Source organism: Dermacentor variabilis, chromosome 9 (assembly GCF_050947875.1).
Source record: "Dermacentor variabilis isolate Ectoservices chromosome 9, ASM5094787v1, whole genome shotgun sequence".
In the NCBI taxonomy this organism is placed as follows: domain Eukaryota; kingdom Metazoa; phylum Arthropoda; class Arachnida; order Ixodida; family Ixodidae; genus Dermacentor; species Dermacentor variabilis.
The window spans coordinates 22,251,363-22,279,027 of NC_134576.1; the positions used below are offsets into that span (position 1 = coordinate 22,251,363).

Sequence of the window (27,665 nt, forward strand, 5' to 3'; positions counted from 1 at the left end):
AACACTAGGCCATTCTGAAAATTATGCGACTAAACAGCCTGAGCAACAGAAACTGAATACTGAATACCCTGTGAGCACACTGAGGATGTCCAGTACATATGAAGAATAGCACAAAAAAAGCTTTTCATCTATGGTGGAAGCTTCATGGCTAGTAAACTTTGTCTATGACATGCTACGAAATAATGTACTAGCAATCAAGGCTCGTTAACTTTGCATCTTGTCCCTGCTCCATAACAAGCCTTTGCAAAAAAGTTCTGAGCAAGGGAACTAAAAGGAGCTTCATGGCAGTGTAATGAATAACCAGCGGAACTTTTTGTTGGGCTAGTTGGTGCATGTTACTGAAGTACTAAAGTGCCAAACAGACAACACAAGAAGAGACACGGATGAGCGCTTACTAGCAACTGATGCTTTATTGATGGAAACACACAATATATATATGCAAATCTGGCAGCGCAACTCACACGTTGTCGAAAATCACATGGTGACCAGGCAAAAGGCAATAAAAAAATGCTTTTTGACTGGTCACCATGTGATTTTCGACAATGTGTGAGTTGCGTCGCCAGATTTGCGTATGTATATTGTGTGTTTCCGTCACTAAAGCATCAGTTGTTAGTAAGAGCTTGTCCATGTCTCTTCTTGTGTCGTCTGTTTGACGCTTTATTACTTCAGTAATGAATAACAGCTGAGTTGGCACAGAGTGAGCAGAACTGAATTCTGACAAAACTGCATTTGTCAGTATCACGGAAAACTTGCACTGGCTGTACAAGGTGTACAAAAGGTAAGCCAACAGGAGGTTATTACCAATGGCAAGGAAAATAGCACAACTTATTTCCAGCCTTCTGTTATTCTGTTTACTAAGGCAAACGTTGGTATTAAGCCCTCTAGAAAGACTCTGCTCGTGTGTCATAGTACCATTATTTTATCAACAAGAAAAGTAAAAACAAAACAGGACCGGCCTACTAAATTAAATCTAGTCATGGAAAATAAAGCGTAAGCAGGTACTTCTTCAAGATTCAAATGTATTTTTACTTATACTTTAAGTCATACAAAATATGCAAAAAGTGTTTGGACCCATAGCCAAAGGCAAGTAATGGGTCCAAAGAAAAACACATTGCACAATATGACACAGCACATATGCAATTTTCCGATAAGCCCATGGCTTATGTGTAACCAAAATTGTATGTACAATTGAAGAGCCTACAGAACAACTAAATTTGATGTTTCCATGCAAACATACATACGACAAAAGAGATAAGCAATGCTATCCTAGAAACATCGAGTTGTTCCTCATTTAACAAAAGGAATAAACAACTAAAACACGGGATCACACAAACAATGTAATCTGGCACAGTATGTAAGTTAGTCACACAGAAACAATTAGAACAGGTATGCGAGACAAATACTGTTCCATTTCACAAATAGGTGCCCCTGATCACTTTATTTCTAATGGTAAACTATTCCATGTTTTAACTCCTGAAAATTGCATCCGTTGCTCTCCGTAAATATTATTTACAGAAGATAGATCGAAGTTAGTTACTTTACATAAGGTTTCTTATGGGACAATATATTAGATGGGTATGTGTGAGGGAAAAGTACAAGATACATAAGATGTCACGGTCTAAATGCTCTCGCGCTGGTAGCAGTGTGTAACACCCAGATTCGAGCTTTAGGCAGATAACGTTGATGTGGTAGCTCCAGTGTAAATTGTTGTCTAAAATAAAGCCAAGGGATTTAAATGAACCTGTGTGTTCGTAACCGAATGTCATTAAATGAGAAGTGTGATGCCATCATAGCTGAGTCTTTTTCTGTGTGAATGAAATACATATAGTAGTGCCGTCCTGTGTCTGTCATGCCCCTGTGTTTTTGGATGGTGCTAAAGGCTTTGGCGTTATGAGAAATCTAGTATATTTGGTCTTTTTCGTGTTAATAGGTAGTGTGTTCACTGTGAACCAGGTATTAGCCTTATCTAATTCCGAGTTTACTATACATTCTAAATCTGAGATGCTCTCAGCAGTAACAACTGTGGTGTCGTTGGCACAGATCCCCATTTCAGAGTTACTTATGCGGTAAGTCGTTGGCATACAAAGTGAAAAGGATGGGTCCAAGGACAGATCCTTTTGGTACTCCTGTAGTCCTAAATTGTGGTGAGGACATAGTATTGTTGATAGCTACTACTTGTTGGCAGCCATTAAGGTAAACTCCGCAACAGTTCATAGGTCTGGGCTCGAACTCCAGAATGCTGTAGCTAAGGATACTGCAATCTGACTATGTTGTACGCCTTTTGAAATCAATGACCGTACGGCAAAACTGGCTGTAGAAACAAGGTGATGATGCACAGTGATAAAATACGTCTCCTAATTTGTAATATATACTGTCTCCAGCATATAACCAAGTGTTAAATTGGAATAATAGATTAAGCAATCAGGCAAAAAGATTTTTTTTTATGTTAGAGGGCCATATGTTAGCACAGAAAATAGGCACGGTGACTTCCTGTTATGTCATTGTTTGGCGCCCAACTGTGTGACGAACAATATGGGCTGATCCCGAAGGCAGTGTGCAATGTAACACAGCATCTCAAAGCACTAGCTGTCACAAGAGAAGAATGCAGGAAACAGGTCGGTGTTAGATCCTGACCTGATGCTTAGAGAAATGGGATGCTGAGGTGGAAGGTTCGAACCCACCATCAGTAAAGCATTTACTTATAGCACTATTGACTGACTTTCCCCATTCTGGAGGCACCTAACAGAAAACTCCAGGTTTGTTGAGCAAGCATACCAGTGTGCATGAAATTGCAAGTTCATAAGAGATGCAGCTGTGCAAGGTAGCCTACGACACATGCACGCAGCTGTCGAGATGTTACAATCACCCGAACCTAAGTATGCATGCTTCGAGAGTTAGCGGTGCTAAATTCTGGCCAAATCTCTTTTTCTTCATTCCTTCCTCTTCTGTAGGCTAAGAGGGCTACAGCAAAATATGGTGCGACCTAAGCTTAATGCAGTGCGGACGTACTTGAAGTACACTAACAAAAAGCAGTCAGTGTACCAAACAGAAGACTGTGGCTTCTAGAGAGCACGCCACAAGGCTCGAGTATCATGCCGATTGTACTCCTAAAGCCATCCTGCAGCCAAAGTAGTTCCGAGCCATCTACAAGTAATGGCAATGCTTTAAAGCAGTCCCCAAGACATGCAAGCAGACAAGCCACTACTGTGTTTGAAGCTATAGACACATGCGTGAAGCTCGTGATGACTAACTTTTGACAAATGTATGACTTTGACTTCAGAAAAATTATAGACCCCATCTTTAAAGGTCTTAGAGGGCGAATCACCCTGAGTGCTGAAAGGCAGAAATCCCAAGGAAGGAGGTGTCCGATATCGCTGAAGATTGACTACATCAGTTTAGATAGTGAAATCCGCTGATATTCCCAATATACTTTTTCTTTAGGTTCCCCCTCCCCAGAAAGCAAGAGTCAGTTTTATGGTGACTGTGTGCAAAAAATATTTTCACCCATTTTTGCCTTGACCCTTGAAGTGCCAGAGTAAATATGCTGCTCCCAGAATGAAGAAATGTTTTTTGAGTGCAATCTTTTTAAGTAGTGCCTGCATGCCATTCTAATGGCGAATAATTCCCCAGAAATTAACCAGTGCATTCCGAACAGATGTTCAAAATCTTGTGTGCTCAGAGAGGCACCAAAGCAACTGTGAATTGGTTCAAAGTGTACAGACTGTTTCTTCTCAGATGATGAACCCAAAACCATTGAATACAATAATGGCATGATGTGGTCTTTGAGATTATGCAAAAATGTTGTACGTATTTGCTTTGGTGCAATGCCATCAAGTTACACAACAAGTGAATAAATTCCAATTTGCTGCAATACGATGAACACACCAGGCCACGGCACCTGTGACATGTATCTAAGTGTTTTGTTTCTGTTTTTTTATCACGGTTGCATCCTTACACTGTCCTTAAATGATTTGGGCTATGGTGCCTCCCTAGCAAAAAATCCGATAGGATAAACTGATAAAAATTCTATCAGTTCTTTTCTATTGCATTATGAAACGATACAACTGATACACTGATAAAATTCCTTTTAGTTTTGTTCTGGACATATCTGTGCTATTCCACTTGTACAAGTCTACTAGTGTATTCTTTTTATTAGTGTAATAGTGTATTCGTATTAGTGTGCCAGATCTATAGTCTATCCGTATCTATGTGTGTTGTATAGGTGTAATGAGCTTCGAGGAGAAGCAGGCTTTCTTGACTGCCCAAAAAAATGAGTCAGAAATAATGTATATTATCACAAAAGACAATACATATAAATCAAATGTGAAGCCCAGGATTTGCAAAGGAAAGATTATTGAAACAAACCTAAACAACAAATATACACCATACAACAGCTTAAAAAGAATAAAAATGTGATCACATTTAAAAGAGAAAAGATGTTTACATTGGTTAATGACAAAGTTTAGCCGCTTTAAACAGGAGGTTATGGGCAATCAAGCCACCAAATTGATTCACACGTACACCACGAAGATTATCAGACTTCACAATCTGGAAAGCTAGTGAATGGAAGTGGTGGGTTCTTCATTATTCATTACCATGTCTTCATGGCTGTTTGCCGGATAAGTATGTCAGACATTTCAATTTGCTTCTGGAGGGCATCTATATACTTCTACTGGACACCGTCACTTCAGATGACATAATTACATCATCCGATCTTCTCTCACAGTTTGTTGTGAGAACACAGCCTTTGTACGGATTGGGTGCAATGACATACAGTGTACACCAAATTCTGCATCTTCCTAAAGGTGTGGCTAAACTAGGACCTCTTTGGTCGCATTCTTCATTTGTATTTGAAGGCAGAAATGGATTTCTTGTGAAACTGGTCAGCGGAGCTAATGGTGTTCCTTTACAAATATTGTAATGTTATGCACTTGCTCGAAAGTCACAGGAAGCCAAAGTTAGTTTATATCTTTCACCAGAAGCAGTCAGTTTTCTTGGTATACAGGAGAGCAGAGCTGGTCAGCAGACAGTTTTGTTAGGCACTGGAAAGCTGTGCCTCAAATTGGATGAAAGTGAAAAACAGGCTATAGTCCACAACCGTGGCAGGGACTCAACAAGTGTCACTGAATATTACCGAATGATCATTAACAAGCAAACATTCCACTCTCTCCAGTACACTCGAACTACAAAGACTAACAACAGTGCATTTGTCTGCTTCTCAAGTGTGTTTTTTCTCATTTGTAGAATTCTTAAAGGAGCAAATTCTTATAAAATTCTGCAATGCAAGAAACCATTTCCTGTTGAAATTCTCCATGCAAAGCACTTTTCAGTCTGTGACGGAGGAGAAAAGCCACTAGTTTATGTACCACCCAGTGAAGTTATGCGCCTTTGTGTATATATGGAAATAGACCACAATATTTTTGTATCAACAATACCAAACCTTTATGACAGATAGTAATTCCCGTGCTCAAGATATGGTAACGATGAACAGTATGTCTTCAGCCATGGTGCATGAATGTCTGGTAATAACAGGTTATAGCCTTAAAAAAAAGCAGTTGGTAACAGTGCACCACGCTTTACGGCGTTCTGCAAGAATCAGCTTTTTGATGTTTGAATGAATTAAACAAGCCAGAGCCATCAAAATTCTAGAGCTTTTATTTTTTCTTGCAATAGCTTCTTGTTTTCCTAATGAACCAGCGAGCCCAATTTGCCACTCATTATTGTACTCTTGCTGAGCAAGTGCTTAGGGAATTGCATGGTCTGCATGTTTGCAGTAGTGATGCAGCTGCTGATGAACAGTCGTGGTAGCCAAAACATGACAATATTTTACAAGACTTATGCATGGTTTCAGGTCGGTGTCTTTACATGTAGCGAAGGACGAACGAACAGTACTTCACTAGCAGATGGTGAAGAGGTAAAGTTTCTCAGTCTGTATGCAGAGGCATGTAAAGCTGCTGAATGATGCCTTAAGTGAGCAGTTTTGCTACTTGATACAACAGCATCACTTTCACACCATGCACCTGTCTTTCTCACTTTGTTAGTTTCTCCTTTGACTCAATGTAGTTGGTGCAAGTTTATCCGTTAAGACACTGTCTATTTTCTGAATGAAACAAGCAAACTCTTAAATTTTATTTTAACAGTGTACTACGGTTTGAATCAAAGACTCCAAACACTATATATGAAGCCTGTTGCTGACAGTCTTCTTTGCTGTCGCGTGCTGAAGGCTACACATTTCTACACATTCTCTGACACATTTCGACAAACAGTGGTTGAACTAGCACCCAGTGAAGAATTGTGTCTTCTGATTTTGTAATATGTGCGCTTGATTCTGGGCTGTTTTTGTTCATGAATATGTGGTTTTAAATATGGTAAATCCATGTTCTTACGTGAATAATTTCTCAGATCTGTACTCACTTTTGCTTGAATAAGATTGCTGTATTGTCATGTTCTGATGTATTGCTGTACATCTTGTACGTACCAATAGCTATACCTTTTATACCTTGTACCTTGTAATAGCTAATAGCTTGTACCAATGCTTGTCCTGTTTCCTTGCTTCCTGTGTGTTCCAGGGCAGTTTGTTCTTTTTGCACAAGGTCACTTGTGTTCGGTTACATATCACAACACTTTTGGGATGAATGCAAAAGCGCATAGTCTGGAGAAATTAGCTTCATATGAAGTTGGAATATGATAAAAAACATGTGCCAATTAGACATGGCGTTCAATGCAGCATCTGTGAGCACAAATGGGCATGGTGATGTTGGTACTTCAGTCCGTGTTTTTCCTCTTACGTGTTTGTTTAAATGTGGCTAAAGTTGCTTGCTTATTGTTTAGATATCAATGTAAAATAAACCCTAATCATGTTGGTATTCATGTCGCTTGCGTCTCATTCTTGTTCCTTTGTGGATGCATTGTTAGCACTGTTAAAATTTTCAAATCAAGTATGCACCAACTAGCCCAGAAAGAAGTTTTAATGAAATCACCTTGGTAGCGTGCAATTTATGGCATTCACAAACTCAGCCTGACATGTTAGAGCTGCAGTTAGTATCCACAGTCTTGAAAGTACTTTGTTTTGCCTTTGTAAATAAGCTTTATTACAACAGTAATCCTGTTTTGGATATGCATTACACGCTGCACATCCATCTCGCAAAATTTGTAAATGCAATTTTCTATTAAAAGAACTGGAGCACAGCTGCTACAAAAATGGACTGATACTTTTTTCATGCAAGTTCCTCAATGTAGTTTCACGGATTAAGTAACACTGCTATGCTTTGAAAATGTGTGCTTTAATTGACGTTGAAACATGTTTAGGATAATAGATCTGCATACAAGCTGTAAGAAGTTTTGATAATTGCACAGTTTACACAGTTCATTTTCATTTGATACTCTAATATCCCAACTGTGTTTGTTAATCTGTTCACGTGGCCGGCAATGTGTTCGGGCTTGTATATTCAGTTCATTTTAAAAACATCTCTTCAGGCGTGTGGGCACTGGTGTGTGTGCTATTCCAAACATGCTTTATCAGTGCCTCAATTAGATTTCTGTATGTTGTATGATGATCTTTATCTGGGTTTTAAAGACTGATACATCATCCTATTTGGTCTTGTAGGCAGCACAGCGAGATCTATCTGCTGCCTACCAGTCTGGTAGAGTTCTATGGGTCAGGTAGGAACAGATATCAGACTCATAGAAGGACACGCGCGTACAACCTAGGTATATTCCCAAGAGACTTGTAGAAATTTCTATCAGTTTTTTTGCTAGGACTTCTGTACTTTGAACTCTCCATAATGCCAGGCATTCCCAAGATGGCTTTCCTTACACGATTACCTCTAGCATGTGTGGGACACACTGCCTCATATAGACATATCCACAGACGATGCTTCTGTGGACATGCGCAAACTTTCCCTTTTTCTTTCACCGAAACGACTTCACCACATGAAACCATGCTCGGCTAAAAAAGCGCTACTGAAACCTGCTGCGCACGGAGACATAAAACGTCCGCTTATGAAACCAATTTCTTGCATGCAGCAACTTAAACCCCGAGCTTTGTTCAAGTACCTGGAACCTGGCCTGGATAGTCTCCAGCTGCTGCCTAGTGATCTTGGTCTGCCGCCGCGTCATGTCGGTCGGTTGCTTGGCGTTGAACGGGTAGGCGACGCAGCGCAGCACGAACACGTACAACTGGAGCCGCTTCTTTCGGCGCAGCTCCTCCTCGCGCTCCGCCGTCTCGTCCTTCTCGCTCACCAACGACGGGCTCGGGCTGGACGGCCGCGCCAAGCTGTTGGAGCGCGACTGGGCCGACGGCGAGGGCTCAGCGGCCGGCGACAGGCTCCGTGTCGCGCTCACGCTGCGCGGCAGCTCGAGCACCACGGCGGCCGCCTCCGAGACCTCATCCTCGACCGGTTCGTTGTCGCTGCCGCCTTCATCTTCGGAGGAAGACGGCTCCAACATGTTGTGGAGGTCGGCTTCGCCGCAGCGCTTATCCCTTGCGTGGAAGCGTGCTTCGCAGGGGCGTTAGCGACGCGTCCGCCAGCGGTGGGGTACTCGCGTCGTCATCTCCGCCCGGCTAGGCTTAGTGGCGTATTTATTTGTGCCAGTCCGCACTGCAGCAGCGCTGCAAGCTGGGATTTTACCTCGTACGAGGACGCCTTCGGAAGGGTGTACCGGCGCCAGGGGTTGTTCTTCCAGCAGACTTCCTATAAGGCTGTTTTTTTTTGTGTGTGTTTCTCAACCCAGGAAGGCCGTATCGACGAGTTCGCCGCGCACTCGCCCGCACGCTAGCGACGTCGCGCGCAGATGTGCGGCGCATGCGCTTTCTGGGTCGTGCGTGTGCAGCGCTATATTGGCTATATTTACGGCAAGCAACGAGTGCCACGCACTGGCGACGCGCTTCTCGCAATGCGACACCTCTGGCCACTAAACAATCTTGTAATCTGCAGCAACCATTTCATTCTACCTGTAACGCGGAAGCCACTGAAACGCATATATCATTATTCTTTCCTGGCTAGAACGACCTTCCTGGTCGAGCAAATTACGCCTCGCTTCGACGCTTTTGGAAGTTCAATAGAAAATCCGCCATGCAAAACCGGACAATGAAGCGCGAAATGATCGTTATGTCTGCGACAGCACAACTTCGCAATTCTGCGAAAGCCAGCCAATCCGATGCGAATGTTTGCCATTTGCATGCTATTTGTCATTTGCAATGCCGCTAATATATATATAATTTTTTATTCAAGGTGTGTATTTCGCTGCGTACGTCCGGAAAAAAGGTTTTGCGCTCAGGCCGCTGCACTGTTCTTGCTCAAATTTTGCAGAGCGATAGCATTTTGGCATCGACTTCGGTTAGCATAACACTTCTCAGAGTAAATTGTATGGTTTTTAAGCAAAAAGGGTAAGTTTGCCTGCGCTTACGGGTATGCGAGCTGCTGCCACGATGGCGCAAGCATGAACTTGTTTCGCCCCCTGTCGTTATCTGCAGAAAACAGCGTTTCAGGGAGGGCTACCACCATATGGCTGCCACATGTTGCCCGCTCCAGAAACAGGCGACTTCCCTCCATGAAACACTGCTTTCTGCAGATGACGACAGGCGGCCACAAAGTTTATGCTTACGCAGTCGCGGTTAAACGGTGGTCGCGGCAGCAGCTCGCGTCCCGCGTCCCCATAAGCGCAGGCCAATACGCACTTTTATGATTAAAAACCAGGCAATGAACTGTGACATGTGTTATACTAAACGAAGTCGACACCAAAATTCGATCGTTCTGCAAAATTTGAGCAAGAACAATGCAGCGGGGAGCGCAACACCTTTTTTCGAACGTGCACAGCGAAATATTGAGGACCTTGTACAGGGTGGTCTTTTATGAAAAGAAACACGCGAGCGCGTGGCCCGTGCTCTGCGGAGGTGTGCGGAGGTAAGGGATTTTATGCGGAGGCTGCTTAGAGCGCCAGAAACAGGCAGCATGGGTAAAGTGTACTAGCATGGGGAAGCACGTTTGCTTGTGGCGTCATCTGCTGGGAACTAGAATAACCATGCAGACATTGCCGATAGGCAAGAATTAGCTGGAACCCCCCCCCCCCCCTCCTCGCATGACCTGCTGCGCAAAGAGCGGGGCCTGCAGCGCAACGTGTGCTGCTAGCAAACCGCGTTGGATACGGAAGCGCACTGGAAACGTGGAAGCGCCAACGTACACCTGGTAGTTATTAGGTACTCCTGGTACCTGCATTTTTAATTGATGCGTCAGCATTTTAGGGCTTCTTCCCTCGGAACTGTATCCGTCCGTGCGTTCGCCCGTCCCTCCGCTTTTCTGCCTGTAATGCATGTCACGTATACGATGCACTGCATGCATAGGTATACATGATGTCCTACGGAGCTAGTGTATATGAGAATGCCTTATGACTACGTATGACTAATGAGACATAATTTTGACTATATATATATATATATATATATATATATATATATATATATATATATATATATATATATATATATATATATATATATATATATATATGAGTACTGAAAGGTATAAGTGTGAGTAAGGTTAATAAAGACTGATAATATTAGTTACAATAAAAATAGTTAGGTGTAACGGCGATTAATTGAGGGTAATTAGGAACGCTAAGTCTATAGTAATTAAAATCAATTTATGCTAAAGTGTTAGACTAATCAAAAGTTACTAAGGCTAAATCAACGGAGCCTATATATAATCAAGAATTAAGGGTACATTCAGATGAGTTAATCCTAAATAATTACATATATAAACGCCTTCATCATAACATTAACTAAGGTTAATTAATTAGGTAATTAGACAGATGGCATCATTATAGAAATAATTAAGCCTGAATAATAAATAAAATAACTACGTTTATTTACCTAAGCTTTAGCGCACTTCTTTCCTATAGACCGCTACAAATTTGGTGAGGTTTATGCATGCTATGGGGGAGAGTGGGCAGCGCCGGCTCCATACTGCGAAAAAAGCACGCGGAAACTCTACTGGAGTTGTCAAAGTGTGCATAAGCCTACCCCCAAATTTATGTTAATTGGCCCACCCCCATATTTCAACTTGGCCCACTACCAAATTTATGTTGGCCCACGCTCAAATTTCAAGTTGGCCCACCTCCGAATTACTCCAGATTTCAACTTGGCCTACCCCCAAATTTTAAGCTGGCCCACTCCGAAATTTAAATGGGCCCACCCCCAAATTTATGTTGGCCTACACCCAAATGTCAAGTTGGCCCACCCCCAAATTTTAAGTTGGCGCATCCCGACATTTAAATTGGCCCACTCCCAAATTTCAAGTTGGCCCAACACCAAAGTTAAGTTGGCTCACCTCCAAATGTCAAGTTGGCTCACCCCCAAATTTATGTTGGCCCACCCCTACTATAGGCTTCCCCATGCATTTTCAGTGGGCCCTATATATCTCTGTGGTTATTCTCTCTAATCATTTTTTTTCAATTGTTCGTCATCCCTTATAAAGCTACCAATCGTCTACATTTGCATTATTATAATGACTGAATGTCGTAACTTCGCCGCATTTTTGTGCAGATACAAGGCATTATACTTATCGCGTGGCGGACAGATCTTGCTGTGGTACTCGCCAAAGAATGCTTACGCATTAAAATACGCTGGGAGTGCCTATTAGCTAGCGGGCATATTTTGGTCCTTCCACGCTTCCAATGTGCTAGCGTACCAAGTGCGGTTTGCTAGCAGCAGACGCTGCGATGCAGGCCCCGCCGGTTGCGCATCCAGCTGGCGTGGGAGGCAGTTCACAGCCGCTTGCCCATCAGCCGTGTCTGCTTATTCTGGCCGCCAATTGATGGCGCTACAAGCGGACGTACAAAAGCACAGTTCGCAATAGGGGATCAGGAAATTTGGTTGTGGGAGTTCATAGTCTTTTTTTTATTGTTTGACCTAGGTAGGACATTAGGCAGTATAATAGCAAGAGCTTGGTGGCGCAACCCATCGCCCCTTCCAAAGGGGACGCTTATAACATCCATCCACCCATCGTAACCCTTGCTGCCTGTTGCTACGAGACGTTAATTTGAGGGATCGCCAGTCGTTTGTGCGCAGGCGCCAGTAAGAGGGGGCGCGAGAGAGAAAATCTGGGGGCTTTTGCTCCTTGAAGTTTGTATTGGCGGCGAGGAGTTACGGAGTCGCCATCTATCGGAAGTGCCTCGCTGGCGTAGTATGAGGAATCACGCGGCGCGCTCCTCATAGGTTTTGCTGTCAGCGCTCACTGAAAACACCACGCGCGAGCTCTCCCGGACATTTCTGTAAGTACTTTCGAAACGAGAGAAGTTTCTTACTGTCTAAATAATAATCTTGGGCAAACTGAAAGCACACAATCGTTTACAGACGCTATCTCCTTACCGAATACGTACAGTGAACGCCACTGCGCGCGGTCGCCGCGATGGAGTCCCCCGAACCGGCTTCTTGCGTGAAAGGTAGGTAAACGCTGAGAGCAAACTATCTGAAATATGTTCTTATAGTGCTTGTATAACTAAATGGAGCGTTATAGAACGAAGCCTCAATGCAGCGATCGCGCAGATTCGCAGCGACCGACTGCGCGTCTGCATGCTTGTCCGCGCACTGTTTCGCTTTCTCCGCGCGCGCGTTTTCGCACCGTGCCATGAGGTTTAGGCCGCAGAATATGAGCATTTGACAGTACACAAGCAACCATTGTTGCGTGGGCGCTATCAGAGCTGTTCAAAAATAATTTCATTGTAGAGACTTCGACGCCTACGGGGACTGTGATGTCCCGTCGCGACGATTCAATCTTTTTTTTTCTTCTAAGTTCTTTGAACTTTCAATATTATTTCTCGAGTTGCGTCGCACTGTATGTTTATCGGTGTTCTCAGCGCGCAATTTCCCGCTGCTCCTTTTTTGTAATCCAGTGCATTAATTCATAACACAAACATGACCATATGCCATGCTTTTTTTAAATGTGCTTCTTACCGCTGCCTTTCCACTCCACTGAACTTGCGAGTATCTATAGCATCGACAAGTTTATAGACCAAACCGTCATGACATTAGTCGGGCAGCGGACTCGGGCGAGCGTCTCAGTGCGCGTTTTCAGAACATCGCAGACCGGGCGACGTAGCAGAAATCTTCCTCGCGTCTGTGCTTGCTGCATACCCGAGTTGTAGCCGATGACTGTTTGTTGGTTTTATGTTTCGCGAGCCAAGCTTCACGCAGCTTCTTGTCCTGCGGCTACGTGTGAATAAGGCTGACACCGGCCTCCGTTACGTGCGTCCGGCCCTGCGGAACCGAGCACTAGCCTACCATGTTGCGCGCCTTCAAAGGCAGCCACTACCTATTGTAGTGCTTTGAAGCGTTGTAAAGGAGAGACTCGAAGCGGGAAAATTTCGCCACTAAATGAGGACCTAAGCGTACGAGGGAATTTAAACTCGTTTCCAGCTCGCTTCGGCGCGCCGAAGCAGCCGACGCGGCCGCTATGTCCACGTGATCCCTCCTAGCACGTCACGCCGACGGTGGCGCCAGATTTTCCAGTGGTGGAGCTCGAGGCCAATAGGTGTTCTGTGTAAGTACTACTGAGGATGTTTCTTAGCGGATGTTGTCGGCATTTGTCTGTAGGCGTTCCGGCATTGCGGAGCGGGGTCGAGTGTCGCGCACGCGGTCGAAAATCGTACCGTGTGTCTCCTGTTTACGCTCCGGCGCTGACGCCCTATTTGGCGACCGCTGTATCGTACAGACTGTCTCGCACCTCCTACGCTCGTGCTAAGTCAGTCATGGCGGATCATAGCTTTCTCGCGCCTTACGGCGATGTACCTTGTAAATAACATCACAGATGTTTCTGTGGGAGCCGTAGCGACCGTAGTAGAGCCCGGGCCGCATAGATTGAAAATCTAGAGGGCAGAAATACCTGCCTTAGCAATCGCGGTACAACGTGTTGACGATGACTACTCAGCCCTAGGTTACTCAGCACCAGCGCCGCAGGCGCGAGAAAGTCTGTCCGACGTACCTTCAGAGGCAAAGTTCTGAGTGGTGTTGCAGAAGTTGCGGGGCGCGGTGCTGCGGAACTTAGCGTCACGATTTGGCGGCTGGGCGTAATTACATATTTATTCAATCGTGTTTCTTTTACTAATTGTAACAACTTGTCATTATTTCGCGTTATTGGTGGCGCCTCGAAGACACCAAAGCGGCAACGGGAACACCAAAGCTAGAACTCGAACCGGTCCGTGGAATTGGCGCTCGCCGAGGCCTGCGCGTGCCAGGGGTGTATAAGATCGGCTGCCCGCTATCGCGGAAAGCCTATTTTTTGTGCGAACACGTACCCCCTGGCACGCTTCGGCCTCCGCGGCTCCAACCCACGGGCCGCCCTGCTTGGAGCTTTGATCCCCCCGCTACCCGTTGGGTGCCCTGGAGATCCAGCGGCGCCTGCTTTATTATAACCTCAGGTGCTCTCCTGAAGTCTCCGTTTACCGCTTACATGTGCCCTCCTGGAAAAGTGCTTGTAAAAAAATTCAATCTATCGTCGCGACGAAAAAAGCGACCCGCGACCCTTGCCCCTTCAGGCATAGCGATCACCAAATGGGGCGTCCGTGCCCACTGCCTCACCGCGCAGGCAGCCACCGGCGGACTCGACCGCACTCCGCAACGCTGGCGTGTCTAGGGGACAAACGCATACAACACGAGAAACCTCCTCCGTAGTGCCTGGGCAGAGTCATCTCATAGAATAAAGTCATCTTTTCAAGGAGCAAAAGCCCCCAGATTTTCTCTCTCGAGCCTGCCCTTACTCGCGCCTGCGCACAAACGACTGGCGATCCATCAAACGAACGTCTCGTCCTGTTGCTGGCGCTCAGCCTCCGCAGCGCACAGGCCACGCGCTCGCGTGTTCCCTTCATAAAGGACCGCCCTGTACATATTTCGCAAACGTATTCGTGGATAAATGTTAGCACTGTACAAAACGTATTCGAAAAGCTGGTCTTGAAATAAAGTTGGGAAAGACACAAATAATCGCTTTGCCCTGGCTCTTCATATATGATTTCTAAAAGCTAGTCTAGAAGTAGTCTTGAAAGGTGTACGATAATCTGTAGCTCGTTTTCGCGGTTTCCAAATGAGTCGAAGCGTCGGTGTCTAGTGCTACTGGGTTCCTGGCGCAGTGTCAGGCACTGTTGCCTATAGAAGCAGACACATTTTCGACCAAGTCAGCTGAAAAGGCACATGTCGACGAAAATAAATTCGCAATGCTGCTTTTGGTGTGCAGCAACGATGTTCATGAACAAAATGGGAATGACATCCCGCTAAAGAATGGGCGCGTCTTGACAATCGGTCAGGCCAGGATTTTTGTGCCAAGAGCACATGAAACGAGCATATCACGAACACTTTATTGCAAAAATAGTGCTCATGCAAGGTCTGTGCAAAATATATGAGAAATGCAAGGTAAATCGCAATAAAAGCATATCAAGAATCACTAAAGCTACCAGAAACAATTCTTAATGAACTAGAAATTGATCAACAATGGCTAGAACATACATAAATGAAATCACTAAGTACGCATACAATGACGAACAGCAAGAACGCAAAGTGTGCTAAAGTTTCTTACTTTGCACAGTAAAGAGAACATGCTATCAGATGAACAGACTAGAGCTATTTAGAAATTGATATCACAGCAACTGCAAGAAGCAGAATGAAAATGCGAAATTTAATCGCATGGTACCTGCCTACAAGCTATGCTACCGATAAGCTAGGAGCTTGAAATTTAAAAGAACCTTAAATTAAAAAAATTACCGACGATTACGTTACTTCCTAATGCGAAATTTGAGCGCAGCAAATAAGCTGTTTCACCTTTTGGATAGATTGAGGCAAAGAAATCGAGCAACACATGTATGCGCTATCACAGAATTTTTTTTTATTTGTCACACGTATTCCTTTAACAAAGACTCCACTAACAGTTCTTGACAGTCATGAAGGAAGCTTTGTGGTCGGAGAAATAGACTGATATATGTTCGACTTGGTACACCAATGCTTGATTCTCAAAGACGAGATCTATACAAGTGCCTCGCGAGGTTGTCACAGCCGTGGGACGCGTTACGAGCGAGAGGAACGGGATGTTCTCCCGCATAAGTGTTAGGAAATTGCTGTTTGTCTTTATGTCAACATTAAAGTCCCCCACTAATAACATCGGTGTGGATCGATGGACGGTTAATGCGAGTTGCAGGAAGTGCACGACGTCTTTCGTGAGTGCGGTAGGGGCGAAGTAGGCAGCTACTACCAGCAAGCCGTTGGGCAACTTTGCGGCGCACAGTTCGCCAACTTCATGTGACGTGCCAAACATTTCGACTGGTATTGCAGAGAGACCTGTGCGCAAGTAGATAGCGACTCCCGCCGCTCTGTTGTGGTCTCTGCGAGCACCACAGCAGTATAGGAAATGTATGATTTCGAGAGGCTCTTCGGGATCCATCCAGGTTTCAGCAAAGCAAAGTACAGAGGAATGGCGCAGAATGTGATCGTGGTGTACGTCCTTGGCATGTGCGGCAAGGGAGCGTACGTTAAGAGCGGAGATCAACAAGTAGTGCGGCTGTTCAGTCATGGCGAGGCACTTGGCGGTGATGGTGTCAAGTTTGTGGGACTGCAACCGACGAAATTCATCGGCTAGCTTTCTGTCCGGATTGGCTTTTCCGTGGTAGAATGTGAAGTCGTTGTCAACATTGGTCAGGTAGAGTCCGTTGATGTCTGTAGCGCGACTCAGTGCCACGTATACCAACTTCTGTGGATGATTCTTGGCGTAGGAGTACACGACTTCATCATATGTGCAACCCTGGGATTTATGAATGGTAATGGCGCTCGCCTGCACAACGGGAAGCTGGCATCTTCTTACCGATACCTTCGTCTTCTTATCGATAACGCAGGTGACGGTACGCCTTTCAATCGGTATCCAGTTCGGTTGAATGTTTCTGTTGAGCTTGCGTAACTGGTGTGATTTTGCGGCCGCTACGGTTCCGATCGCAAGTTTGGAGCCAAGCTCCCCGAACTGCAACCATATGCGTAGCGGTTTCCCATGGGTGTCGTTTTCGATGAATTTCAGTGTTCCCACCGATCCATTAACAAGGCCATCGGAAACATCCACGTTGAGGGTGATCATGTAAGGCTTGCCAATGCACAGCATTATATTTGCTGGCAAATTTCCTATTTCGGCCTTGGGTAAGGTTTCGACCTTACGCATGGCCTCTGTTTGCTCTTGCATAGACCTACACCCAACGATTGTATCCTGTGCCGTGCATGGTACAGCATTATCCTGTGCTACTATGGCCTTTGTTGTGTTGTAGTAATCAGATTCCTTGTTGGAGTAGAACAAGCGTATGCCACCGGGGCAAGAAGCTTCTGCTTCCTGCTGTGGAACGAACCGACTCTCGATAAGTGAGATTTCCTCGGGGTCTAATTCGACACCATCTCCAATTTTGGAAAGCAACGTGGAGAACCTGAGATTGTTTTGTCGTACCACTTTAATGAGTGCAAAGTAGGCGAGATGGTGCCACGCGATTTCTGTGTTAAACACGTCGTCTGTTTTGACGCGCTGGAACACCTCAGCTGCACGAACGGGGGGAAGCTGACGCAGGTCGCCACAGAGAATGACGTCCAACCCTCCGAAGGGCTGCAGATATTTGCAGGTGATGGAGCGGAGCCGCGAGTCGATTCTGTGAAGTATATCAGCAGACATCATGCTAACTTCGTCGATAATCACGCATCTGACATTCCTGAAAGCATAGCGGAAGGTGTTCAACTCGTTGTCCCTGAGTCGCTGTCTGTCTTGAGGCTAAGCTTGAACGCGGCGTGCACAGTTACTCCGCCTAGTGCCACCGCCGCCTTTCCTGTTGTAGCGCAAGCCACATATGCGTTTAGATTGTATGGGCCAGCAGGGTTACAGTACCTGTTGTAGAGGTCCATGATCAGGCGCAGTACAAATGTTTTGCCGCATCCAGCCACTCCCGTGAAGAATATTTGCAGTGGTGGAGAGTTCGGAGTTGTCAGTCGGTGTAGGACTTCTCGGACGATCTCGTACTGCTCATCATTTGTCTTCCGCATGGTGTCCAGGTACTGATCTCTGCTCATGACGTCTTGGCGCGTGCACACGGCGGGGCATTGTTTAAACGGGACATTGGACTCGACTGCACCAATGTCTAGGAGATCAGAGTCGTCGTTCTCCATGGCTGCCGGGCGCACGGTCACATCGGAAATCTCAGAAGCCGTCTCCCGTTCCTCGTTATTGGGTCGTATCAGGGAATTACAAACCGCACGGAGGTCTTCAATATTTACATCACTCTGATAGCGTGATTTGTGCTCCCGAATGACGTCAGTGTTTTCCTCGTATAGCCGCTCGAAACAATTTTGGTCTAAGATGTCCACCTCCTTACGAAACGGAAAGAAGAGTAGGACATGTTCTCTCTTGAAGTTAACTGAATCGTCGATGGAGTAACCGCGGTAGCGAAGTATCACTCGCTGAACTCTCTTCTTGCAGGTGTAGATGTTGTAGTCTGTAGCGAACTCTGCCAGAGTGACGGCTTCCAATTCAGGCGCGCGGTCTTCGTAGCGCTCGATCATAGTCCTTTTCCAAACGGCCGTGCTAGATTCGTCCAAGCGTTCCTCCTCCATTTGAGCGTTAGACTTCCGGATGCGCGTCCTTTCCTCAGGCCAGGCAGTGTTTACAAAGACAATTTTGCGACTAGCCTGCGACATGTCCTGCTTGAGCAAACACCAGGCGGCCTCCTGTGCTGAGAGCTCGATCGCATTGAGCATCTTCACGCCCAAGTGTCTCAGTGCCTGCGTGTAATCCATGTCCCCCTTATCCTTGACAATTTCTTGCACCGCACGGTTCAGATTGGACATACCTCGATTGGCCTTATTTACATACTCTACCACGTAGGCAGCACACGCGTACGTGTCGAGCACTATCTGAAGATCCATGTTTGAATCTAGAACGGACGCCACCCATGGGTTAAAGTAATTAACCCGCTTTTGCTGCACGGTACGGGGTAGCATGACGGTGGGACGAGGTGTACCTGCTCGGAGAACCGAAATGTACTGCTCCCTGTCCGTGATGCCGTGATGTTCCCAGAACTGCTGTAGTGAATCATAGTTGGTCGTTTCCAAAGCCTGGTGCATGGCTTGGTAGTTGATTTGGAGCATCTCGATGAGTTTCTTCTGCGCCTCACTCTCCAAACTCGGGAAAGGCACTACGACCATGGGTTCATCAATGGGCATGAAGGGGACGTTAAAGCGGCACTTGGTGCTGTTGCGCTTGTAGCAGGTGTGGGTGTGTTGGTGCACCTGCGTGCGCTCCCGCTTCAAGTACGTGGTGTCCAGCGAAAGCAGAGTAGTGGCCATTTCCAGAGTTCGGGGCATGTGCATGGAGAGGTCCTCATCGGGGGCATTATCAAGCCAGAGAAGAATGTGCGCGTGTGCCGACCCGCGATGTTGAAATTCGATGCGTTTAAAGTAGTCGAGCACTACGTATGGTCTGAAGGGGGATATCCGGGTATTCTGGAGTATGTTTAGAATGATGCGCACCAGGCGGTCGAAGTAGATGGCACAGACTACGGGATCGTCATTTACTAGCTGGGCACGATAAATGCTGTTCATTTCCTGTACGGCAACTGCAGTCTCATCAGGTTGTAGGCGAAGTCGCTGAAGCAACACTAACAGCTCGGGCCAGTGCAATTCCGAGGCAGACAGTGTGAGGAACGCCGTAGGCTTACCCAGTTGGCGGATCATGGCAAAGAGGTCTTTCTTGCGCCTGGCCCAGTACTGCACGGTATTGGGTATGCCATACATAAAAGCCATGTCATGTTCTACCGCTTCCTGAACGAAGTCCTTGTCGAGTAGCTGTTGTTTCGTTAGGGTTTCCACCGCTCTGACGTTGCGGAAGGCCACAGACATGTCGCTGGCTACTCGGTGCCTAAACACTTTCATGGCCATGTACAGTACGTGTTGTGGGGTGGCACCTCGACGATCAGACCTGCGGATCTCGCTCATGGCGTGCGTGAAGACGGTTGGTTTGGCACTGGCGTCCACTCGGCGTGGTTCACCGAGGTAAATCTGTGGGAATGAGAGCTCCTCCGCATGTTCGTCGTAAAGAATGCTCAGGGGCTTCTTTCCCTCACCGGGAGCAATGACAAGAAACTTGTCTTCATCCCATATCAAGGTGTGCTGAGCCAACGTCATGGCTGTGGCCGCCTGGATGGGATCGTTGAGGTCCGCGCATTCCGGGAGCGACTCAATTTCGTCCTGCTTGTCCACTTCAGTGATATCACCCAAACGGGCAAAGTCGCACTTGATGTTGTAGTGCTTGTATAGTGTGCTATCGCAAAGCACCTTGAGCCACGGCAGCAAATCACATTTTCTCACTGCCCCCGCCAAGTAGGTCGTCTTCGCGAGAATACGCCGCTTCAGATGCACATTGAGAGCGCGGTCTTGTTCGATGGCACGGGGCAACGACGTAACCATCTCGTCCACGTCAACGCAAACGTTCACAACTGGACCCTTAATGCCATATTGGCCTCCGCCGTGCATCAGTCGTCGCACTTGCGTGAATGGGATTCGCGGAGATACGAGTCTTACACTCACCACATTAAGTTGTGGAAGGTGCGCTGGCCTCGAGGGATATTTGTAACCGTTTGTTGTCGAAAAATGAGGAATGTCACCTTTCCGCACAGATTGCATGCATGAAGAACACAGTCTGAATTGACACAAGTCCGAGTTGGGAAGCGCACACCGGAGATTCTCACGGCACGTATCCGGAAGCGGTTTCACGTCATTTTGGAACCAGAGCCGATCACACACTGAACACACACTTCCAAACGGATTGTCTGTAAACTGTCGCCGGAAAGCATTTGTTGCACCCTGACTGTTTGCGAGCCTTTGTTTGCGTTTGGCCTCGGCCTCGGCCGCGCGAACGGTAGAGTCTTCTCTGCGACGGCGATGAGCTTCTGCTTCAGCCTCGCTTACTGCTGGTTGCTCTCGACGGCGGCGATGAGCCTCCGCTTCGGCGGTGCGAACGGCAGGGTCTTCTCGGCGGCGGCGATGAACTTCTGCTTCAGCCTCGCTTACTGCTGGTTGCTCTCGACGGCGGCGATGAGCCTCCGCTTCGGCGGTGCGAACGGCAGGGTCTTCTCGGCGGCGGCGATGAGCTTCTGCTTCAGCCTCGCTTACTGCTGGTTGCTCTCGACGGCGGCGATGAGCCTCCGCTTCGGCGGCGCGAACTGCAGGGTCTTCTCGGCGGCGGCGATGAGCTTCTGCTTCAGCCTCGCTTACTGCTGGTTGCTCTCGACGGCGGCGATGAGCCTCCGCTTCGGCGGCGCGAACTGCAGGGTCTTGGCGGCGGCGATGAGCTTCTGCTTCAGCCTCGCTTACTGCTGGTTGCTCTCGACGGCGGCGATGAGCCTCCGCTTCGGCGGTGCGAACGGCAGGGTCTTCTCGGCGGCGGCGATGAGCTTCTGCTTCAGCCTCGCTTACTGCTGGTTGCTCTCGACGGCGGCGATGAGCCTCCGCTTCGGCGGCGCGAACTGCAGGGTCTTCTCGGCGGCGGCGATGAGCTTCTGCTTCAGCCTCGCTTACTGCTGGTTGCTCTCGACGGCGGCGATGAGCCTCCGCTTCGGCGGCGCGAACGGCAGGGTCTTCTCGGCGGCGGCGCTTAGCCTCTGCTTCGGCGACGCGTACTCCTGGATCATCTCGACGGCGGCGACGGTAAGCTTCTGCTTCGGCGGCACGCACCTCTGGATTCTGACGGCGACGGCGCTGGGCCTCTGCTCTGGCAGCTCGTTTAGCAGCAGCAGCAGCAGCAGCAGCAGCAGCAGCAGCAGCAGCAGCAGCAGCAGCAGCAGCAGCAGCAGCAGCAGCAGCAGACGGAGGACTTCCATCGGTCGTCTCGCTCATGGCTCAGAAAGAACTGGCAGATAATTTCGCAGTGGCGAACGGCAGCGGCAATTTCGGCTCGGGCGGTGCACATATACAGATCCGCCGCCACCGATCTGGCTCTCTGATTGCCACCGCACAGGGCGAACGGCAGCGGCAATTTCGGCTCGGGCGGTGCACATATACAGATCCGCCGCCACCGATCTGGCTCTCTGATTGCCACCGCACAGGGGTTGCATTGGAGGAGGAGCGAAGAAAGGAATTAAGTTCGAGCCGGCGCTTTGACAACCGGAGACTCGCAGGAAGAGGGGGGAGGGGGGCGGCGTGTACACCCAGCGGCAAACGATGGGGGCAGAAGCGCGCGCAGCAAGCGGACAACACGATAAAGGGAGGAGGGAAGAGATAGCAGCGACTGACTGATGCCGCTGACGCCGATAGTGAGTCAACCCCAGCTGCGGAGTTGGTTTCAGGGACAACGCCGCCGATGCCGACACAAACAATATGATACCCTCGCTTCCGCAGCGCTAAGAACCAGGTCTAGCCGTGGGAAGGTGGTCACGTATTCGTCGACGTGCCGGGGCCTACGTGAAATAACCTGCGCGTCGGCAACTGAAGAGCACCCTATCCGCCACACAAGAACAGGGGGGGGGACCCTTTCCTCCTCTTTCTGCATGGCGGCGACGGTGTTCTATGCAGTCACGTTATCGTGACTCTCTAGCGGCGTCAGCGGCATCCAGCGGTATCAGTCGGTCGCTGCTAGCGCTGGGGGGATGAAAGGGGGGCGGAGCTGGTTACGAGGCCGACGACAACGCCGACGACGACGCGAAACCCAGGAACGGACGCCAAAGAGCTGCGCTCTAAAAGAAGCTCGTGAATGATCGTAAAGAATACTCAGGTAACGGAATCTGTGTAACAAGTGAGTAGCACTGTAATGCAGAGTACGATGAGACTGAGTAACGCTATACATAACTAAAATAATCATAGTACTCTAGTACACGAGAACTGAATGTGCAAGCCTTATTATTACAAAATTGTATAAACCTGCAAATTTCCCGGCCACGGCGGCCGCATTTCGATGGTGGCTAAATGCAAAAACACCCGTGTACTTAGATTTGGGTGCACGTTAAAGAACCCCTGGTGGTCCAAATTACCGGAGATCCCAACTACGGCGTGCCTCATAATCAGTTAGTGGTTTTGGCATGCAAAATCCCATATTTGAATGTTTTGAACCTGGAAATTAACTGGAATGTACAGGAAGCTGCGCTTCGGTAACCAAGTGAGCAATTGTCATAACGCGAATCAATTTATATAAACAGCATTGTACAAAAGGCACCATATGTACCACTCTCACAAAAACAAGCATAAGGTCGCAATGAATCATTTGCAAACCCATGAATACATTAGTACACCTTGAACACATCTCCAGTCTCCTGAATAAATAAAAGAAATTGACTCGCCATCCCGGCCCTGCGAAAGTGGATGCCCAGCGAAGCTGTTCAATACTACCACTACAAGTGCTGTGAGGGTATGCAGTGCTTTGCTGCTTTAGAGTGATGGTAATTTTGACAGCAAGCCGCCGCCCGTAACGGTGCTGCAACAACACTGAAATCAGGTGCTAGGCTGGTTATTTCATATACGCAAGGCCAGAGACGTCACTTCCCACGTCGCAAGCTGCCATCGCCGAGGGGCAGCTTGCGCAGCAGTAATCGCTATCAGGAAACGTGTGCGGGGAGCGCTACGTGCTTCGCATTGTTACCAGGCGCACCTTATCAATTATGTCGGTCGGATGCTTGTTTTGAGCTTGTTCTTTATTGAAAGGCACGCTGGTCTATATGTTGCATCCGTGCTTCCAAAGAATGTATGCACTGTGCTCCACTTTGCTGAAGCCTCTGCCTTACGGGGGTACGAGCCATCGCTTCTGGCCCTGCACTGTCACCACGATCGGCCCACATTTTCGGTAACGGACAGGGACACAAAAATGCCGACCAAGTAGGGGCTAACAGCTTAGCTGTAAAATGCACTCTGAATGACAAAAACCTTTCGCACATGTAGCACTGAGCCAATGCTTTAACAGTTCACTTTCACATCCAAAAATATTGGGCATACAGTCCAGGTAGAGTGCCATTGATGAACAGCTTGGGAGGACACCACTTTGTACTCTACAGTTCCGCTGGCAATGGCACTGCCGTACGTGCTGGTACTTGAAATGTCTCCAATGTAGACACACTTGCTTCCCTGGACAGGTATGCCCAGATATTTGCACTGGTGCTCCATTTCGTCGAAGTGGACACGACATTTTGCACTACGCTGGTAGCTGAACTGTTTTGAATGCAGACGCAGTGGCTTCGCCAGGACGACTTGCCCACATGCCATCTATGGCACATGTATGCGCTCACTCTTCACTTCGTAGCACAGAACTTTAAGTGTGCCCACTTGGTGTGCTTGCTAGATAAGTGGGCAGGCCTCAAACTCAAATGCTTGCAGTTTCTAATGAAACACATAGCAGCAGACTTAAGCTACAATGTGATAGATATGCTAAATTTATGACTCATGAAAGTGGCATGAGCACAATATATGCAACTACAACATGTATCCAGATCATAAAAATGAACATAACCAATGCTAACTATAAAGATGTATTGCGGAAATTGTTTTGGACAAGCTGCTCAATGAAATGGGCACATAATATGTAGATTGCACATTAAGTATGGTAAGCACTTTCACTATGCAATGACAATGTAAATTGCGTTCACTCGCTCTTCCTGTGCTAGCAATCTAATTGCTTGCATTTCTTAAACGATTTGGAGGACGTCCTTAAAAGCAGATGAAGGAAGATTCCCTGATGCATATCCACGTATTCTCCCGCCCTTTTACCAGGGGACACTGTGTTGATGCCAGTGGTTTTTATGTCACCTGTCATCTGCTTACTACCATTCAAGACACCACGTTAAGTTACCAGACGTTAGTCCGATATTGCAGCATTTATTGGCCCACTGTCCCCTTGTAATCACATTTTGAACTAAGACTTCCAGGTAGGGACAAATATATGCAATTAATCATGCACAAATCCATTCAGAAACACAAGGCTAAAATCGCTGTGCAAATAACCCATATTGCCACAGACAGCTCTCCACACGCCAGTTACAAGCACTCTCGTGAGTTACCCTTCTGAGCGCTTCATCGCTAAAGCCCCTAGGCATTACCTACTCATCGCATCGCCATTAGAAGAGCGCCAGCAACGGCTCGCTGATGGCGAGACAGCGCGTGTCCCTCGTGCAAGCGCACACGGCAGCGCCCGAGTCCCCCCGTGCAATGAGAACTAACGGCGTCGCTACTTGTCTAAGGGGCGCGTGAAAGTGTGTACGGTGCGGAGACGCGGTTCACTGTTGATAGGCTCCTGTTAACTCTGCTTGCAAATTGCGTGAAAGTGCTTTAGGCTTGAGTTCCCGTGCACAAATTCGCCCACAATAAACCAGTTTGCTTAGTGTGCTTCATTGAAGAGTGCTACATTCCTGGTGGAGGTGCGGAGTATGATTTTGAGTCCCCAGTTCGTAAGAGAGCGGAGCACCGACCCTCAGCGATTGGAATCCAGAGAACTGACTCCAGTACACGAGCGCACAAGCCGCTGCCTCCGAGCAGACCCGCCCGAGTTCGGACTGCCTGTTGCTGCAGCAGTGCAGGCAACAGTTACCAGCGACGGTGCAACCATGTTGGCATCGCCTCAGCTCATCGTGTACCCACCACACACGTCCGAGTACTTCCACGGCGATACGTTCGAAGATGTGGAAGACTGGTGAGAACACTTCGAGCGAGTCGCAGATTTCAACGGCAGGGACAAGGCAAGGAAGCTTCGCAACGTGTACTTCGCGTTAGAAGAGTCAGCGAAGACATGAATCATGAAGACGTGAATTATGAAGCGGCGCTATCTTCATGGGAAGAATTTCTGAGACAGTTGCTTGCCACGTATGCCAGCACCGATCGGCGAGAGAAGGCAAAGAAAGCTCTCCAAGCCAGAAACCAGCGCACTAACGAAAGTGCTCTTAACTGGCATGTGGAGAGCATTCTGCGGTATTACATGGCAATATTACATGAACTCTAAGCAGCAAGTGCTATGTATTTTCACCCATCAGTTTACTTAATGAACCGACATCCCTAAATGCATAACAGGTCCCTCCGTTTGAGGTACGCTTGAAAAATTTGTTGCACAAGGACAAAGAACAGCGGACGCCCGGTTGCACGAAGTGCACGAACAGCGCACAAATCGAAAAAACCGCGCGAGCGCTTCCGAAACTCCGTGCGTACAGACGACACACGCACGAACTGCCGAGTTCGAGGCCACGCAGCGCCGAGACCGGCACCAGTCACAAAAAAAAAAAAAAGTGACTGCCTGGAGTAACAGGATATTTTCCGAGCATTCCGAGGCGCCGAAGAAAGTCGAATTCGGCCGTCATCATATTGGACACAAAATTCCTCTTAAGACCACGAAATACCAGTCACGTGGGATAAAAGGGGCCAAAATACAATCGAAGCTTAATCGCAAGTGATAACAGCACGGTGTGGTTCACACGGATGGATGGATATTGACACGTGTACTTATCTTTATCGGGCGACCACGTTTCGCCGCCTAACAAATGTATTCGCACAGCGCGGGACGCGCCTGCATGTATCCGAAGTTTCTGGAAAGTTATCGATGCTTCTACCCGGCTGTCTGTTGTCGCCGAACCTTGTGTTATCTGATTTCATCGCGTGACGCGAATGGTGTAGAACTTTGTGGAAGGCACGCGGGTCCGAACGATTAGTCTGGAACATTCGACGACTCCTGTATAAAAGCCGACGCACTTGACCCGATGATCAGATTTTCGACGATCGCCGACCTTGTTCGCCGCTATCGTTGTGCTATAAGTGTAGCCTGTTTTTGTGGGCACAGGTTCGCCCAATAAAAGTTAGTTTTGTCTTTCACAGTATTGCTACTGTGTTCTTGAACGTCACCACCACGTGACAATATTATGAGCGTCCCCTTGGACGCTCATAATTATGAGCGTGATAATATTACGTGATACCACCACGTGATAATATTATGAGCGTCCCCTTGGGTTGCGGCACCAAGCTCTTGCTACTATACTGCCTAATATCCTACCTAGGTTAAACAATGAAAAAAAGAAAAACACTATGAACTACCACGCCCAAATTTTCTGATCCCCTATTGCGAACTGTGCTATTGTACGTCTCCGTCTTTTGTCGTTTCCCTACTTTTCTTCCACCAATCCTCCAGTCGCCTCTTACTAATGTCTATTGCGGACATGTTTGCTTTACCACTGCTTCCTCTGAACCCAAGGGCTTCAAAGAGGCCAGCAGGGCCTAAATCGACCGCTGGGTAGACGTCTCACATTCTAATAAAACATGCTCCGTAGTTTCCCTAGCTTTACTACAGCAAGCACATGCTTCTTCTTCCTTCTTATATCTCGCTTTATAGGCGCGTGTTCTAAGGCATCCCGATCTCGCTTCGAAAAGTAATGAGCTTCCCTTTGAGTTATCATAAATGGTTTACACAATATTCTACGAGTGCGCTGTAGGCCAGGGCACGGGAAGACGCAGGGCCCTTCACCTCATGTCTTGCACTACCGTACTCGTGATGAACATTAACAAAGAGCCCGTTTGTCAGCTCTCTTGTATGCAACATTCTTGCTAAACGGAAGAGTGAAATAACACAGTGACTGGTGTCTAGAGGACATTGGCAATTTGCGCAGAATTGGCATTCGCGCCTTTCTTCTCATCCTGCAAAACTTGCTAGTTTCAT

General features: G+C 47.5%; 3 protein-coding genes across 12 annotated transcripts in view; all 3 read right to left on the bottom strand.

The window, feature by feature from the left end:
• Cadps (calcium-dependent secretion activator 1) overlaps window positions 1–9,214 on the bottom strand; it is a 618,572-nt gene extending 609,358 nt beyond the window's left edge. For 2 of the 10 annotated variants that reach the window (XM_075704046.1, XM_075704044.1), the window contains exon 1: window positions 8,056–9,205. In XM_075704046.1, the coding sequence (XP_075560161.1) occupies window positions 8,056–8,448 (393 nt within the window). In that variant the 5' untranslated portion in view covers window positions 8,449–9,205. Of the gene's footprint in view, window positions 1–8,055 lie in introns of all 10 variants that reach the window. The other 8 variants (XM_075704042.1, XM_075704047.1, XM_075704043.1 and 5 more) reach the window with 8 other exon arrangements.
• A 6,691-nt stretch (window positions 9,215–15,905) lies between these two features.
• On the bottom strand, window positions 15,906–17,175 carry LOC142558273 (uncharacterized). The gene has a single exon (XM_075670427.1). It carries the CDS (start codon window positions 17,124–17,126, stop codon window positions 15,906–15,908), a length of 1,221 nt encoding a protein of 406 aa, XP_075526542.1. The 5' UTR covers window positions 17,127–17,175.
• A 562-nt stretch (window positions 17,176–17,737) lies between these two features.
• On the bottom strand, window positions 17,738–20,461 carry LOC142558274 (uncharacterized). The gene has a single exon (XM_075670428.1). The coding sequence runs from the start codon at window positions 20,459–20,461 to the stop codon at window positions 17,738–17,740; it is 2,724 nt and encodes a 907-aa protein (XP_075526543.1).
• Window positions 20,462–27,665: the final 7,204 nt, after the last annotated feature.